Source organism: Monodelphis domestica, chromosome 8, assembly GCF_027887165.1.
Source record: "Monodelphis domestica isolate mMonDom1 chromosome 8, mMonDom1.pri, whole genome shotgun sequence".
In the NCBI taxonomy this organism is placed as follows: domain Eukaryota; kingdom Metazoa; phylum Chordata; class Mammalia; order Didelphimorphia; family Didelphidae; genus Monodelphis; species Monodelphis domestica.
In genome coordinates this window covers 11902415-11920416 of record NC_077234.1, presented here as the reverse complement: position 1 = coordinate 11920416, position 18002 = coordinate 11902415, and the positions used below count along the sequence as shown (strand labels likewise).

At 56.1% G+C, this 18002-nt stretch overlaps 1 protein-coding gene across 2 annotated transcripts; it reads left to right on the top strand.

Annotated features, from left to right (window-relative positions):
• Positions 1-1371: 1371 nt before the first annotated feature.
• On the top strand, positions 1372-17872 carry ERFE (erythroferrone). Of its 2 annotated transcripts, XM_007502381.3 has the most exons (9): positions 1387-1805; positions 1919-2163; positions 6360-6485; positions 8760-8862; positions 11471-11715; positions 12068-12176; positions 13326-13419; positions 13896-13974; positions 15041-17872. In XM_007502381.3, the coding sequence occupies exons 1-9, from the start codon at positions 1772-1774 to the stop codon at positions 15137-15139; spliced, it is 1134 nt and encodes a 377-aa protein (XP_007502443.2). In that variant the 5' UTR covers positions 1387-1771; the 3' UTR covers positions 15140-17872. The 2 variants fall into 2 exon arrangements, with proteins under 2 accessions (XP_007502444.2, XP_007502443.2); XM_007502382.3 differs by lacking the exon at positions 13326-13419 and having other exon boundaries at positions 1372-1805; positions 15041-15080.
• The last annotated feature ends 130 nt before the right edge of the window (positions 17873-18002 follow it).

The window sequence follows — 18002 nt, the reverse complement described above, 5'->3', positions numbered from 1 at the left end:
TCTGTCTCTGTCTGTCTGTCTGTCTCTCTCTCAGTGTCTCTGTCTCCCCCAGTCTCTGTCTCTCTCTCCCTCCCTCTTTCTCTCTCCCTCCATCCCTCTCCCTCTGTCTGTCTGTCTCTCTCTCAGTGTCTCTGTCTCCCCCCAGTCTGTCTCTCAGTGTCTCTGTCTGTCTGTCTCTGTGTCTGTCTGTCTCTGTGTCTGTCTGTCTGTCTCTCTCTCTCTCAGTGTCTCTGTTTCCCCCCCAGTCTGTCTCTGTCTGTCTGTCTCTGTGTCTGTCTGTCTCTCCCTCCCTCTTTCTCTCTCCCTCCATCCCTCTCCCTCTGTCTGTCTGTCTGTCTGTCTCTCTCAGTGTCTCTGTCTCCCCCCAGTCTCTGTCTCTGTCTGTCTGTCTCTCTCTCAGTGTCTCTGTCTCCCCCCAGTCTGTCTCTCAGTGTCTCTGTCTGTCTGTCTCTGTCTCTGTCTGTCTGTCTCTGTGTCTGTCTGTCTGTCTCTGTGTCTGTCTGTCTGTCTGTCTGTCTCTCTCTCTCTGTCTCCCCCCAGTCTCTGTCTCTGTCTCCCCTCCCACCTCTCTCTGTATCTAACAGTACCCCTCAGTTTCTCCGTTGTCTCTTTCAGTCTCTCTCTCTGCCTCTCGGGCTCTCTTTCTCTCGGTCCCTTTCCATCTATTTGCTCCCGTGTGTGGTATAACCACCTATGGAAGGCGAGCTCCTTGAGGCAGGGCTTTGTTATCTCTTGGATCTCTAGTGCCTGGCACAGCACTTGGCACATTGGAGGTACTTAATATATGTTTGTAGAACGGAATTAAATGATGGATTTCGACAAGTATCTTCTTAAGTGCCTGCCAGAGCTCTGCCTGCATACAGCAGGGGCTTAATACCTGCATGCCTCATTGGATGGAGTTTGAATCCTGACCCGCCTGTCCCCGACCTCTGCACAGGGCCAGTTTTTAAGAACACGTTTACTCGAAGCTCTAGTAAGACCCCAAACTCTCCAGAGGAAGAAACCTTCAGTGGACTGCCTCGGGGCTGGGTCCCAAAGTAAAGAAACCAGCCCTGTGGAGTGGCGGAGCCCTGGGTGGGAGTCAAGGCTGCCGGGCCTCAGTTTCCTCGTCTGCCAAAAGAAGGGGTGGGCTTTTGCATGGGAGAGCGGAACCGGATCTGAAGTCAAGTCCTAGGATTTGAGGGCAAGTCAAGTCCCCCTACCCGAAGGCAGGTGCCCCACCGTCCGGCTCCGTTCCCGGGATTCCTCGGGAGCCTCGGGCGCTCTTCTCTTTCCTGGATCTTCGACTGGAAGCTGCCCGGAGCCCCCTCCAGCTCTAAGCGGCGGGTCTAGACTGGCCGGGCAGTGAGCCCGGTGCCAGGAAGCCCTGGCGCTCTGCCACCTCCTGTAGCGAGCCGTCGGGGCCAGAAGGGGGCTCTGCGGCGCCCCCAGGGAGGAGGGTGACATCAAGGCGGGGAATTCAAGCTCATTAAAAGGAGGAGATAAGAGCCGGGGCTGACTTCCGAGATAGGGAAGCGTCTGAAGCGGAGCCGGAGAGGTGGGGGCCGAGCGCAGGAGGAGGAGAGAGCCCCGGGCCAGGCTGCCATTCGCCCGGGGGGCCCCCGCTTGGCCGCGAGCGATGGACCGGAGCAAGTCGGCCGGCAGAGCGCTGGGCAGAGGGCTCCGCCCGTAGGGAGCGCTCCGAGCGCCAGCCTTCTGCAGCGCGGCGGGGAGGGCGGAGAAGGGAAGGGGCTCCTCCTGACCCTCCGCCCGGCCCCCCAAGCCGGGGCCAATGGCCGGCGGTCCGGTGGATTCCTCGTGCCTGGGTAAGAGCGGACCCCGGCTGGCATGGGGGAGGGCTTCCCGAAGAGGCGCCCCCAGCCCCGGCTCCCTGTCCCCTCCCCTCGGGGCTCAGGGCAGCCTCCCGGCTTCTTCCTAGGTGCGTGCCTGGTCCTGCGTGGAGCCTCGGAGCGCGGGGGCCCCTGCTGGAGGGCGCTGGGCTCCGGGATGGCCGCAGCTGTCCCGGGCCGCGGCTGGCTCCGGCTTCTCCTTCTGGGGCTGCTGGCGGCGGGCTCCTGCCTTGGCTCCGCGGAGCCGGAGAGAGCCGGGAGTGGCCGCGGGCTGGAGAAACAGCCTCAGCCGAATGACCTTCCCACGGGGCCAGGAGCGAGCTCTAACGACCTGGTAAGCCATGGGCGGAGGAAGGAAGGGGCCCTGCCGAGCCCTCTAAGCCATCTCCCTCCCGCAGCAGCCCGGGGGAGGCTACCTGGGAAAAGTAGCGGACTTCCAGCTGGAGAGACCAGCCGGTCCAGCCTTCCCGTTTTACAGGTTAGGACACTGAGGCCCAGAGACGTGCCGGGCCCAGTCACCGGGTCTGGCCACTGAGGGGGCAGCCCTTTCCTTGGTCCAAACCAGGCTACGGGGGAGAAGGGCGTGGCGGCCACCTGGGAGGAGGCTGAGCAGCCTGCCTGAGCCGGCCGGCCTTTGCCTTTCCAGGCGCCATCCCTGGAGCTGCCGATAACCGGGGGCTCCTCTCCTCTCCCGCACGGTGGAGGCGCCAAGGCGGGGCTTCTGGGAGGAGAGACAAGGGTCCGGGCTGCAAGGAGGGGATGGGGCAGTCCTTGCTCGCTCCTGTCTCCTGCCTCTGACAAAGGAGCCAGGCCCCCACCCTGGGGCTCCCCATGCCACCCACCCCCCAAGGGCTTTAGGACCTCAATGTGAACCCAAGAAAGAAGCTCTCCTGGGAGGGAATGAGGAGTTGGGGCGTCTGTGGGCATGCACAGGGGTGACCCTAAAGCTAAAATCCACACATGGCCTGGGGCTGGGGCGTGTGTGCGTGTCACGCTTAGACACAAGCCCGGAGGTACCAGATGTGCACTGGTGTCTTGGCAGAAGCGGGCTTTGGGCTTTGGTTTTCCCACAAAGCCTTGTCTTATGCCTTGGAAGCCATCCTAAGTGTGGGTTCCAAGACAGAAAAGGGGTCAAGGTTAGACAGTGAGGCTGTGTGACTTGGGGGGGTCAGATTGGACCCAGGACCTCCCATCTTCAGGCTTGGCACCCTACCTGAGGAGCCACCTAGCTGCCCTACCTCCCCCACCCCCCCTCTAAAACCCCTACCTTCTCTCTTAGTATCCACACTAAGGAAGAGTGTTTTTCATAATCTTGAGAGGCATAAAGGCTAGAGTTGAGAGAACCTGGGTTCAAATCCTGCCTTGGCTCTGTGCTCACCATGTCATTGACTTTCCCTTTCTGTGTTGGTTTCTTCATCTCAAAAATGAGGAGGAGGTTGAGCTGGATCAATGGCCACTGAGTTCCTTTCCAGCTCTGGACCTGCCATTCTGGGACCTCTCTGAACCAGTTTCCACGGGATGGTCTTTAAAGTCCCCTCCCTGGCTCCTACCCTCCCTATTACAGTCAAGGGCACCACCCTCCTCCCGGACCCTTTGGCTCACCCTCTTCCAACCCCCAGATCCAAGATGGCACCCGCGTCTGTTGACATCACTTTGACAGCATCTTCCAAAGGTGTCCCGTTACATGCCATGCTCACAGCACAGACCCACCTCACCTCAAATCTGGACTAGTACAATAGCTTCGGGGGGGGGGTCTTCGTGCCTCCAGGCTCTCCCCATTCTAAGTCAGCCTTCAGTGAGCCACCAAAGTGGCTCCACTGACTCCCCATCACCTCCAAGACTCAATACAAAACGCTCCGTGCAACACTCAAGGCCCTTCATCCTCAAGCCCCTTCCACCATGCCTACTCTTCCATCCAGTCATGCTGGCCTCTTGGTTGCTCTATGGACAAGCTCCTTCTTGTCCTGACTCTGGGCATTTTCTCTGGCCTTCTCCCATGCTGGGAATGTTCTCCCTCCGCATCTCAGCCAACTGCCTTCCCGGGCTTCCATTAAGTTCCAACTACAACTGCACTTACAGGGAGCTGCCTCCCATGCCTGGAGTGTCCCCTGCTCAGCCCCCTTCCCCTTCCCCACTTCCTCACCCCAGCTAATAATTATTCAAAGACCTTGGGGACACTTTTTAAAATGCCCATTTAGGTTAGAAGCAGGATTCGAACCCAGGAGGTCTTGAGTCTTAGGCTACACTTTATTTGCCATCTAAGTTGCCTCTCATATTATTCAATCTGCCTCATATATATTAATATTGGGCTTATTTCTAACTATATGTTAATATTAGATAATATTAGGGAAGTTCCCTCCCTTGCCCCAGATCTTAACCTGGAACAAAATCTGAGCAGTCCCTGCCCTCAGAGAGCTTAGATTCTTCTGGGAGTGATGGGCAAGAAAGAGCATGTGCCCATAGAAGAGAAGAGAAAATACACTGTAAAGGCAAAGTCATCTCCCTCCTGCCTCCGTCCCTCCCTCCCTCTCTCTATCTCCTCCTTGCTCCCTCTCTTTCCCTTCCTCTCCCTCCTCTCTTTCTCTCTGTCTCTCCCTCTCTCACTCTGTGTGTGTGTGTGTGTGTGTGTGTGTGTGTGTGTGTGAAGCAATAGCACTAACAACTGGGAACAACAGGAAAGCCAGTTCCTTTTGATGATCATTTATTAGGCTCCGACTATTTTCCAGGCACGGTGTGAGATGCTAGCGATACAAAGACAAAGGGAAAACCCTCCCTGCCATTCCAGGGGCTTCTGTTTCAGAGACAGAAACGAATAAGAACTCTCTGAGGAGCAACAAACTCAGGCACGCCAGAGACCCTCTGGATGTGCTTCTCCCACTGACAGAAAAAGTTCTCTGCAGTGAATTGAGTGACTGTTCATGTTGCCTCTAGAAACAAGTGACTGATCCCAGCTCTCTGGTGGGTGTGAGTGAAAAGCTCACTGTCTGAAGGACTGTGGTGGTAGCTAGCTAGTTAGATGGATGGATGGATGGAGAGACAGAGAGATGGATAGGTAGATGGATTCATGGATGGATGGATGAATGATAGAGATAGGTAGGTTGATGGATGAATGATAGACAGACAGATAGATAAAGCATTGATTAAATGTATACTATGTGTCAAGCACTATGCTTAAGTCCTAGAGATGCAAATATAAGTAAGCCATCAAGCCCTTGGCCTCAAAGAGCTTACACTTTAATTGAGAGATATTAATAAAGGGGAGCTCTAAGGGTGGGGGAAGTGACCCAGTGTGATATCAGGAAAGTAATCTGGACACTTCCATCCTGGTGAGCTCCAGTGAAAGCTCACCAGTCAGGTAGACTGTGGCCAGTGTACCCGAGAGCTGCTGGGGAGGGAAGGTAGGAAAGGCAAGGGTGGGGGGTGGTGATGGCAATAGCATTCTTGGCAGGCATGGGGATGTTGCTTGTTCTTCCCCCAGAGCACCATCATATCATGAGGGAACGTTTCTTCTTTGCAAGAGTCCTAAATACCCAGCTGGCCACTTCAAGAAGGTTCTATGTAACCCCATCCCCACCCCAGAGCATTGTGGGGACAGAATGAGTGACTCAGAGGTGAACAGGCTTTGATCTGTGTCTCATCACATTGTCTCACCGTCCCCTCCCAAAAGGAAGGAAGGAAGGAAGGAGGGAGGGAAGGAAGAAAGGAAAGGAGGGAAGGAAGGAAGAAAGGAAGGAAGAAAAGGAGGGAAGGAAGGAAGGAAAAAAGGAAGGAAGGAAAGGAGGGAAGGAAGGAAGGAAGGAAGGAAGGAAGGAAGGAAGGAAGGAAGGAAGGAAGGAAGGAAGGAAGGAAGGAAGGAAGGAAGGAAGGAAGGAAAGGAGGGAAGGAAAATCCAAACCCTTATCTCTCCTCAATTTACCTCTTTCTGTCAAGGGCAGACATCCTTCATCTTTTCAGTCATCCAAGCTCTCAGCATTTGAGTCAGCCTTGACTCCTCACTTCCTCACTTGACTCATCACATCTTGGTCTTTCTACCTCCACAATATCTCTTCTATCTGTCTTCCTTTCCCTGGTGGAGAAGCTCATCACATACAGTTGCAATCGGTTATTGCAATCACTTCCCATCTGTTTTCCTTGTCTCTTCCCAAAGAGATCTTCCTAGAGCTCAGCTCTTACTCCTCTACTTACTACATCTCAGTAGCTCCCTGTTCCCTCTGGAGCAAATATGATTTTATTTTTATCTGATCTTTGTTTTAACTTCTATTTTTGTGACATTTTCTCTATCAAAGTTATAAAGGTGCACACACCCACATATTAGGCATTTGTGCTAAAAACTTTGTCATTGGCCAAATTCACTGACCTGGAGCATGGGAACAAGGTTGGATGGCAAAGCAAAAAGTCTTTGTTGTTGTTGTTGTTGTTGTTTGCTCTGTTTCTGCCCTCCTGGTGCCCTGGGCAAGTCATGTTATGTTTCCCACTTTCGATCATGAAGTCACCTCCTTGGTTGATTCCACCTTTTGGATTCTGTTACAGGAAGCCCCTGTCACTGAGAAGCCCCGAAGCATTGACCCCCGGGATGCCTGGATGCTCTTTGTCAGACAGTCCAACAAAGGGGTCAATGGCAAAAAGAGGAACACTGGGAAATCAAAAAAGTACAAGGTGAGCATGAAGGCTCCTGAGCCTCACAGCACTCATACGGGCCTTCAGCTGGATTTTGCCTCAGAAAATTCATCCTGGCTCTGCCAACTTTTGGTGAGATCAAGGGGAATCACTTAATGGGTCTTGGCCATTAGTCAGTCAACAGGTATTTATTATAGGCTTATTATGTGCTAGGTCCATGTTGGTGAACCTATGGCACGTGTGCTAGAGGAGGCTGCTCCCTTCCCCCTCTCCACACACATCTCAGGACATTTCATCACTCTCGCCTCTGCCCAACAGCCCAGTGGGAGCTCTTCCTCCCTCCCCTGTCTGGGGTGACATAGGGGGCTCACATGTGGTGTGAGGGTTGCAGTTTGGGCATTAGTTTTTTTGGGGGGGGCATTAGTTTTTAAAAGGTTCACCATTGCTGTGCTAGGCAGTGTGCTAAGAACTATAAATCCAAATATGAGTACAGAGAAAGACAATCCTTGCCCTTAAAGGACTAACATTCTAAAGAATTCCTGCTTCCTAGCTGGCTAGTTATACGCATGTCCCTTGGTCCTCACTGCCTGAACTAATCCCGTCTGGAAAATGGGTCTAAGAACTGTCACTTCTCCCCTCAGAAGATTGTTGGACATGCTCTGTAAGCTCTAGAGATCTGTAGTAGGAGCTCTAACCTGGGACATGGGCTAGGTGGTGGGGAGCCCTCCATCTTTATCTTCACTAGCCTCTAACTGAAACACAGGCATTTCTTTCAGTTATGGATGTAGGCAAGAAACATGATTCTGAGAAGGGTTTTACTGCAGGCTTCCCCAGTGTGCCCAAAGAAACGAGGACCCAAACAAGGTGAAGGATCCCTACTCTAGGAAATCTACACTGACACAGACAGCATTTTTAAGGCCTCCATAACAACCGAATTGTAGTTGAGGCTCACTACAATCCTGTAAGAGAGGAAGTCCAAGTACTACTATCCCATTCTACAGACAAGTAAGCAGAGTCAGAGAGATAAAGTGCCTCGCCTAGGCTCATATAACTTAGTAAGTATCTGAACTCGCGTCTCTTCTGCCTCAGTTGTCCTGGGGCTCTTTCTATCTCATCACAGTGCTCATCAAGGACATTGCACCCTTGTGAGTTTGATTCCCTAATTCTGTGAGATTCAGAGGATCTCAGATGTCCTCAGTAGTCATCTAGCCCAGTTCCCTAATTTTACAGATCAGGAATTTGGCCTAAAGAGTTCCAGTGACGTATCCAAGATGACATAGATAATGACCAGCAGAAATGGGATTCAGCCCCAGAACTTCCGACTCTAATTTGGCAGGAATTATAGCTCTACGTCATTGGTGTAGGCCCCTCCTCCATGCTGAAGCTTTGGGCCTAGATTGGCTGCCATCAAAGCCAGTTCTACTACTGCTGTTTTCCCTGGTCCCAGAGGGCAGGATGAATCGGTGGCCATCCGCAGGAGATCCCACCTGACTCGGTTTCAAGAAGTTCCTAACGATTAGAATTGTTGACCACCGGCATGAAGCCTTGTGAGATGGCTGGGTGGAGGATTCCAGTGGAGGCTGGGTGACCCCCTCATTAGCAATATCGTAGAATTTATGATTTGGTCAAGGACTGGGCATGGCAATCCCCAAGTCCTTTTCAATTCGAAGGTTCTCTGGTGGGTCTAAAAACTGATTTTGGAAAAGGATCAAGATCTCCCCGAGATCCACCAAGATGGGGAGGTTTCCACTTGGCTTGAGGTCTTGAACCTTGGGCGAGTTTCCTTTTTAATTCTTTCCCTTCAGCGGTGTCCCTCCTATATTTTAGCCTTTGTACAAACTGTTGATGGCCCTGGTGCTGCCATTGCCTTGGGGACCGGATGCCTGATGGCTGCCTTCTTGGCAATATTCCCTGGTGGAGGCTGCTGTCCTCTACTCCTGCCACCATCTTGGATGCTGCAGTGATCTTGGGGTAGGGGATGGGCCCTGTGCCACTCCCCAATAGGCCAGCCACGTCCCAAAGTGTAGCCAGAGTCCTCATGAAGCATCGTGGGAAGGGCTGTGAGGAAAGTAAGCTTTGACTGTCTGATGAGCCCAAATGAGGGTGACCTCCCCGAGGGCAGAGGCTGCTCCATTCTTGGCTTTGGGTCCCAGCCCGGAGCCTGCTTGTCCTGTACGCGCTCCGGTCTGTGGCTGGGCTCGCATCTTGAGGGGGAAACTCCGCCAAGAAGAGATTTCAGAGGCGTTTGGGGCCAAGAGCACGACTCGATGGCCGTGCTTGTTTAGTGGCATAGACGTATCTCCTGTCTTTCAGCTTGGACTTCCCGGGCCTCCTGGCCCCCCCGGCCCTCAGGGGCCCCCAGGACCCCTCATCCTCCCAGAGGAGCTCCTGAAGGAATTCCAGCTGCTGCTCAAAGGTAAGGGAGTCAGGGTGGGTGGGATCGACCTTCTGAATGAGACAAGTTGTGTTTATGGTGGCCTAAGGGACCTGCCAGGTGACTCTAGGACTCCAGGCCTCAGTTTTCCCATCTGTAAAATGAGGGGTGTTTGGATGGCCTCTAAGATCCCTCCTGGCTTTGGCCACAGATTCAAAGTTCACTAGGACCTTAGAGGCCGTCTAGATTGAACCCTTCATTTTAGAGGAAAAGAAACAGATGGAGATCAAGTGACTTGTCCAAGGTCACATAGGTAGTCCCAGGATTAGAACTGGGGCCTCTTCGAAGCACTGAGATTTCTCCTACCTATCATGCAGCCTCATTAATGGTCAGGGGGAGCTGGGTGGTTCAGTGGATAGAGAGCCAGGCCCCTGGGGCTGCTGGTCCTGGGTTCAAATCTGGCTTCACCCACTTCCTGGTTGTAACCCTGGGCAGGTCACTTAACCCCACTGACTAGCACAGGAAGGTCAGGGTTTAAAAAACAAAACCAGCCAGTCAGCCCCTACACATTGATTCAGCACCTGCTGTGTGCCAGGGGCTGTGCTCAGTGCTGGGGATAAAGAGGCAAAAGCTGGGTGGAGAGAGGGGTAGGATTTGAACTCGGGGCTTCCCGGCTCCAAGCCAGGGCGCTTTGGTGAAGATACAAGGCCTTCGTTAGGCTGGAGCGCGAGGGGCGGGGCTCCGAGCCTCCGGACCTCTTTCCTAATCTGCCCACTGTGGGGCCGCCCCGCCACCCCTGCAGCGGCGGAGAGTTACCAAGTGGAGGCGCGGCTGCAGCTGGAGCGCGCGGAGCCTTGGAGGGCCGATAAGGCTCCTGGGAGAGCCTCCTCCCGCCCGGGTCCCACGCTGCCCACACACGGCCGACAGGGCGGGGCGGGGAGGCGCCGCTTCGGGCCTCCAAAGGCCTTGAAGCAGCTGCCCACGAGTCCCCTCCCCCATCCGGGGGATCCCCTGGATTTGTCTTCGCCGCCTCATCTCCGAGCGGGAGGGGGAGGCGGGCGAAGGCTGGCTCCGACTTTGGCCCCGTGTGGTCCCACAGAACAGAATCGGCAGCCCGTCAGAGGTCCAGAGGCAGGGGCTGGGGGGGAGCACTGGAGAAGGAAGGCCCTTGGGGTGTGGGGGAGAGAGTGCGGGCCCTGCCTGCCTCCGTTTCTCCATCTGTCAAATGAGCTGGAGAAGGAGAGGGCCGAGCACTCGTGCCTGCCCAGAAACCCCCAACGGCGTCCCGAAGAGGTGGACGCGCCTGAAGGGCACCTCTGAGACTGTCCTAGTCCGGCCCCACGAGCCGCAGCCCGCCGCGACGTCTCCCCGCACCACTTGCCAGCGCTTTCCCATCCCTCGGAACAGTCCAAGCCCGGTCAATCCTCGGAAGCCCACCGGGAGAGTCCAAGCCGAGGGGGAGGGGGACGGGGACGCGTATGGAAGAAGGCTTAGACGGGAGGGGCACCTTCTGGAGCCCTGGTCGAGCGTCTAATGGCCCGGCGGGTGGGGGATGGGTCACCAGCGGGTCTGAGGCCCCTTCCACAGCGCAGCCATCCTGGCAGCTCAGGAGAGGAGGCGAGGCTGGGAAGAGCCGTCAGCGGTGAGCAGCGGCTGCTTCCAAAGGCCACCGAGAGATCGGAGAGCTCAGCTCGGAGGTGAAAGTTGTCAGGTGGCCTAGGAAGAAAGTGCGCGTGCGCGAGCCCGAGGGCTACTGGGAGCTACGGAAAGGGAAAGTAGGCAAAGAAAGGGACAGAAACAGAAAGACAGACAGCAAGAGAGCCGGGATGAGGGAGAGACAGACAGACAGGCAGAGATCAAGCTCAGACTCGCGCTACTAGCTGAAGGAATCCGTCGTGCCTGGGGGGCGTCGAGGTTTCGTGCTCCCTGGCTAAAGGCTTGCTTCCTGCCTGCCGCTGCCCGCCCCGCGGGTTCCTTCTCTTGGGCCCGGCAGTCGGCCCGGCTGGGTGTGTCCCTGTGAGGGGATGCTTGGAGCCGCTGTGAGCGGGTTCGCTTTGCAGGATTTTAGCCTCATGAAGGGCTTCGTGCTCAGACTCTGCTCCCAGCCTGGCGGAGGAGCCACTTGGGGGACGTCGGAGCCTCCGAGCATTGGCCTGGGAGCTCCTCGAGGCCGCACCACCGGCTTTCCGGTCTCCTTTGCGCCCAACGTCCGGCCCGCAGGAGGCGCTTGATCGTTTGGCCATTTGGACAGGGAATTCCAGGCTGAGCTCTCGCTTCCCTCCGCGCTCCCCGCTTTGAGCCTGTGAGGACAGCCCGAATGGGTTCAGGTCCGAGCCCCGACAGCGCCCATGGGTGGCCTTCCCGGGTCCGCCAGCTTTAAGGCGAGGCTGCCGTCTCCCGAAGGCACCGAAGGGATACTGGCTTCCCCGTATCCCGTCTGTTAGGTTTCAGGCACTTTCTGGGCTGCTCTGGGACTGGGTGGCCCCCTTCGAACAGCTGCGGCTTCCTTGGCGGGACTCCCTCTTCTTCCGTCTGCCTCGCAGGCTGTGCGGGCTCGTCTCATCCTCTGGTCTCGGGTCTCCCTGTGGCTATGGCGGTGCTGGCCCAAAGCCCGGAGAGCGGGGCGACTTCTGGCTTGCTGTCTTGGCAGGGGCAGTGAGGCACCGGCAGAGGCTGGGCCCGGAGGCCTGCGAGGACTGCGGGGGCGGGGAAGCGGAGGCTGAGGACGAAGAGAGGCTGGCGGTCGCAGAGGAGGACGGCGTCCTGGCTCTGGTCACGGGGCCTCTAGCAGAGAGCCGCAGGCCTCACCGGGTGGAGGCCGCCTTCCGCAGCCGGGTCCGAAAGAGCGTGTCAGTGGAGCGGCGATCCCTCCGGGAGCTGCAGTTCTATTACGTGGTGAGTGGAGGGGACACGAGCCCCCAGGCCACAGCGCCCACACGTCTAGTGTAGCAAGCTTTGCGATCGTGTTCCGGCCCACGACTCGTGGGCTTCTCACCCAGGATGCCCAGTGTAGAAGGGCGCCAGCCACGGAGAGGCCCATTTCACAGAGGAAGCAGCGGAGTCCGAGGCTCAGAAGTTTGCCTGTGGCCACACGGCTCCCTAGTCTGCTCTCTTGGCACCCACTCTGTGGCCTCCTTCTCTGCCTTTGAGCGTGTGCCCAAGGCGGGGCTGGGAAGCGCCTGCGGGGCATCTAGCTTCCAGGGTAGCCCGTGATGCCGCCAGCCATTTCCGGCTTTTTATTTTTCAGCCGGAAAAAGACGGGCCATTTCAGCGGGGCCCCGGGCTTAACCTCACCAGCGGCCAGTACACGGCCCCCGTCACGGGATTCTACACTCTCGCAGCTACCTTGTACATCGGTAAGAGCCGGCAGCCTCGACGGCAGAACGGGGAGAGGGAGGACCCCCAGGGAGAAAAAGCCGGGCTGGAACCTCACGGTAGATCCCAGCTAGCCCGGGACTGTCTGTGCCGTTCATTCTTACAATGAGGGGTCACGTTCTGGATCACCCCAAGAGAACGCAAACTTTGGGGAGCAGTCAGGTGGCTCAGCAGACTGAACAGGGCCCATAGCCAGGAGGTCCCGGGTTCAAATGGGAGCTCGACCACTCCGTCCCCATTGCTGAGCCCTTCTGCCTGGGAACCAATACACAGGACTAAACTTGGGATGCTGGGAGTTGGGGGGCTGCCGTGGATCGTTTGGGAGTTTCTCCCATCTCCAAATCATGATCCCGAGAGGTTCAGAGGCAGAGATTGCAAGACCACTTTAGAGGTGCAAGTCCTTCATTTTACCCAGAGGGACCTATTGCATTCCCCCAATACAGAGGATGGAAAGGGAACCAGAGAGGGAGGGAGGGAGGGAGGGAGGGAGGGAAGGAAGGAAGGAAGGAAGGAAGGAAGGAAGGAAGGAAGGAAGGAAGGAAGGAAGGAAGGAAGGAAGGAAGGAAGGAAGGAAGGAAGGAAGGAAGGAGAGAGGAGGGAGGGAGGAAGGAAGGAAGGAAGGGAGGAAGGAAGGAAGGAAGGAAGGAAGGGAGGGAGGGAGGGAGGGAGGGAGGGAAGGAAGGAAGGAAGGGAGGGAGGGAGGGAGGGAGGGAGGGAGGGAGGGAAGGAAGGAGAGAGGAGGGAGGGAGGAAGGAAGGAATTCCTCTGTGGGTCCAGGTGAAGAGCCCTGACTGTAGGGGGTGGATGGAAGGAAACACAAGAGACACCTCCGAGGCCTTCTCAGGGGCTCTCAAGTGCTTGTTCACCAGCGGGGCAAGTCAGGCACTTGTAAGTCTTGGTTTCTTCATCGGTAAAACATGAAGGTTGGAGCCGGCAGCATCCTGGTCCCTCTGGGAGCCGCACTCTCTGCCTCTGCCTCTCCCAGTGTCTCCCTCTCTGTCCCTCCAAGATTCCAGCTTTGGGGAACCCCACTTGCCCCTCCCAACCACCCACCGAAGTTCCCTGGTTCTTGCTGGGGCCCGGAGTGGGGCCGACAGCCCTGTGACGGCTTTCCTCCTCTCGGTTGGCAGTGCAGGGTGGGGACCATCAGAAGAAGGGGCAGCCTCGGTCCCGGGACCGCCTCCGGGTGCTGATCTGCATCCAGTCTCTGTGCCAGCATAACGTGTGAGTGTGCAGAGGGAGGCCCAGCCGGCTGGGGCTCGGGTGCCGAGGCCGGAGAGGCCAGGGGTCGGAGGAGCTGCCTTGACACCTCCCTCGCCTACCCGTCAGCTCGGACAGGAGGTTGGGGGGGCTCAAGGGGCTGCTCTGCGGAGATGCTGGGGCTCAGCCCCAACGCGCTCACTTGTTCCCCGGTGCAAAGACTCTTCGCTGGGCAGAACCTCAGCGGTGCCCCGCGGCCACGTCCTCGAAGGGCACTTGGAATGTCTAATGAAATTAAAGGCCTGAATCAGGCCCCTAACGAAGGCTCGAGAGGAGGCCCCGAGGCAGAAGCCACTGGGGGGGGGGAGGGGGCACTTCCCCAGAGGAAGTAGAGAGAGCAGAAAGCGGTGGAGGGAGGGACAGCCAGGGCGGAGGGCCGAGGGTGAGAGCTCGCTGGGAGGAGGAAGCAGGCCCTGACTTGTGTTTGTGGCCGCTCGCAGGTCTCTGGAGGCCATCGCTGGCCTGGAGGGTGGCGGCGACCTCTTCACCGTCTCTGTGAGTGGCAGCCTGTACTTGCAGGTAAGGGCCAGGCCCGGCTGCTCCCTGCTGGCCCCAGGCGGAGGGGGGGAGGGAGGGAGCCCGAGGGCGCTGCAGACTGCTCTGCCCAGAGAAGACCTGCTCTAGGAGGGAAGGCCCTGGCCGAGAGGATCTTTGAACCCTGGCCAGGGCTTGGCAATGGGAGGTCAATGACCTACCCAGGGTCCCCCGGCTGGGAAGTGTTTGAGGCCAATTTGAACCCAGGACCTCCCTCTCTCCCCTGAGCCGCCTCAGTGCCTCCAGGCCTACCTAGACTTATCAATGCAAATCAGTCCTTAAACAAGGATTTATTAAGCGTGTTCCTGCTAAAGGGTGCCCAAAGACAAAAATGCATGTGTGCGAAGGAACATCCACACAATTCTCTCAGAAGTCATTCTGGGTAAACTGAGGCAGGGGAGGGCAGGCAGAGGCACCACTTGGGCTGCCTCTGCTCTTTGCAGCCTCCCCTCCCTGACTCAGCGCACAGTAGGTGCCTCTTAGACCCTTTACCAAGGTAGGGAGCGGATGGGCTCAGAGCCCTCCGTACAAGGGGATGAGAGAGAGCATCCACTTCCCGTGGCTATTGCCAGGATCCCTGGAAATTAATGTGGACAATGTTCGCCAAAACTCTCCTCCACAAACAATATTATTTGGGCCCCTAATTTTACTTTTAAATATCAAACAATGTAAGTATTTATAGCTTGGCTGGAACAGCTCAAAGCCTGGGGGCCACCCTGTACAGCGCTGTGTGGGGGGAAGAGAAAAGACCAGGCTGGAAAGGGGGTGGCCGCGAGGCCGGGGAGGTTCCCCTTTTATGCTAAGAGACCACAGGAGCCCCTGGAGGCTTAGGAATTGCTCTGGCGGATGAGTGGAGCGCAGATGGGAGGCCAGAGAAGGGGAGGACGCGACGCCGTGTCGCTGACGAGACTGACGAGATGGGGGATGGAGAAGGGGGGTCCAGGCCACATTCCCTCATCACTGTCCAACAGGGGCAAGCGGACAGAAGTGGTCTGACTCCGCGCAGGCACCACTCGCCTCTCCATCCTCGTGTTTCTTCTCCTCCTCGTAGGCCGGCCAGTATGCCTCCGTATTCGTGGACAACGCCACGGGGTCGTCCCTCACTATCCGCAGCGGTTCGGACTTCAGTGCCGTCTTCTTGGGGGTCTGAATTCATGAATGCTTGGGTGACTCGGGCAGGCGTCTCCATGTCCCTCTTTTTCACTGTAAGCTGAAGTAATAACAGAGAAAGCTTTCTTGGGGAAGGGAGTGCCAGAGGGCCCAAGTGCCACATTTTCTGACCTCTCTCCAAGATGGCGGCCATGCCTCACGTCTTCTACAAGATGGAGCATGGGGGGGTTGAACTGGATACTCCGAGAAGGATAGAAAAACGAGGGCTCTACAAAGACTAGAAAACAGGAAGTGTGCAGATGGTGCAAGTGTGTTTGTATAGCATTTGTCATGAAAAAAATTCTTGAACCACCTTACCGGAAACTTGGCATATATTGATTTCTGGTCTACGCAGGCCTTCTGACTTCCGTCGATTCCCCCTCTTGTCCCAAGAGTGGATGGGTTCTGGCTGTGCTGCCCAATGGCCTGCCTCCAAATGCCTCAGAGCTGCGCTCTGCTCACTTAACCGCAGAACTTCATCAAGAGGGACCTGGGGCCATGCAGGGAAGGGTTCTGTCTCAGTGAAAAGATGCAGGACAAACAGCCACTCACCCCGCCTGAACCAGCCGTCATCCCCTGGGGAAGATGGTGCAGTTGGTTGGTGGTGGGGCCTCCGGGTGAAGGGGAAGAAGCTTCAGGTCTCCGTTGCACGCTGTTCTCCAGAGCACTGGTCCTGCCTGCTGCCATCAAATGCAGTAACGGGGCTCTGCTCCTTCTTAGGCCCTGCTCATGTCTGGGGTCTGTTTGTGGCACCCACCAGGATGGCTGGTGGCCCTCACGGTTAAAGTGAGAGTGGACTCCAGGCAGGCCGGCACCCCAAACCATAGGCACAGGGGCAGAGAGGGGTCCTGGTCCGAGGGGTCTTCAGGCATCACCTGTGTCTGGAGCCCATGGAGTCAGTTTACGAACTGTATCATCCCCAAGAGTCCAACTTCCGGCTGTCACTGAGTTCATCAGATGGTTAAAACTCTTCAGCAAGTGGAAAGATGCCCGTTATGGGGCTCGATAGCCTTGGCTTCATCCATCAGCTGGGAGGAGACTTCTTCTAAAAACTGGACTTGGGTTTGAACCCTTGGATACAGGTGTAAGGCTTCCTCCTGAATCACCCAGATCCCCATCCGGCTCTTCCTCTTTTGCTTTGTCAGCCTGGAACCTACCAACGGGAAACGTTTCTCCATCCAACCCACCACGGATGGAAATTTGGACCCAAGGCTGAGGGTAGATGGAAGAGGGAGACAATAGATCGCTGATGTAGAAGGGCTGGAAGGGATCTGGGAGGCCATCTCGTCTAGGCCTAAAGAAGTGACTGTGGCTAGTAAGCCCAGTCAGCGGCCAACCCCGTAAGCAGTGGGCTGTCCAGCAGAACCTGGCAGTTTCCCATGTGGATTGGTCCCTGCTCTGAAGAGCTTGGCCTTTCTAATGCCAGTGGACAACTCCACTTCTCACCATGAAAAACACCCACAATGGCGTTCCTCAATCGGAATCCCCTCTCAGGTCTAGCTGGTCCTAACCCAGAAGAATATGAGTCAAGGTACCGCTCCGCCTCCAAACAGCTCCCCTGCCCGAGCTCGGGGATGCCTAAGACGGTGGGTGGCCCCGAGTGGACCAGTGGGGCTGCTTAGGCAGCATCTGAATCCTCCCTCCTCCCTCCCCTCACAAGGGCCTAAGAAGGCAGATGTGATAGGCAGCTGAAGTACAGAGACCCTGATTTCTCAGTAAAACGCGTACCCACCCTACCTAGAAAGGGTAACAGGCAATGAAAAAGCCCTTTTCCTCTGATAAGGTGGCAAGGAGGCCAAACCCCTCCTTAGAGCGAATCTATGCCCAACAGAAACACATCAAACAGCGAAGACTCTCCAAACACTGACTTCACTCTCGACCCGCTCGTAGCGTTACGTTTTATGGAAATACACGGATTGTCCCATGTCATTACATGGATGATCAGCCATGGGATGGCTCCCGTGTGGCTGTGGGAATGAGCACTGGAGCGCTAGAGGTGGAAAGGCAAGGGAAGCGGAGGAAGGCGGGAGATTTACAAGCCAGGGCCTCCTCCAGTGCCGAATGATGCTGGAGGCAGATGATGGCAGAGCCCGAGTCTAAATCCCTCATTTCTGACTGCCTCGAGCCCAACGCCAACAGGGATCTGCTCCAGGACGATGAAACAAGGCCAAGCTCTTAGTCAGCCCTTAGTCAGCAGGGCTCATGGTCTCGGGCATCAGACACGGGACAGGGACCCAGAGAGAGAAGGGAGGGACAAGAAGAGTCCCACAAAGGGCTTTTAGCTGAGGTGACCAGGCTACGAGGCAGCTAAGCCGGAAGCATGGGAAGAGGTGGGGACAGGAGGTGGGTCCTCTCCTGGTACACCCTGGACTCCCAGTGACTGCACAAGCCACTGAACTGCCCAGATGTTCCTGTTTTTCTCACCAGCAGGCATGTGTCTCCCTTTCTTTGGAGCCTAACTACAGGGCTTCCTCCATCCAGAACTGTTGGGACATTTTCCTGGAGCAAGACCATTCATCCTGCAAGGACTTTTCTAAACCCAAGCCCAGGACTTAAACATTTTAATCTTGTACAATATTCTGACATTCTTTCTGTCAACTGCACTGGCTTTCTGTGCCAGCTTTGTGCCATCTGCAAACTCATTGAACTTGCTCTCTCTGCCTTTACTAGTTACTAATAAAAAAGAGGCAGGGCCTGACACTAGAAACCTGACCGACAGCAGGCCATTCACCAACATCCTCTTGATGTATGTCTACATTCTTTCTTTTCGTTTCCTACAGAAGGATAACAACCTGGCTGCTAGAAGGCAGGACCATCCATCTGGGAATTTTAGGGATTTTTTCTCTCGGTGCAGATCCAGTTAT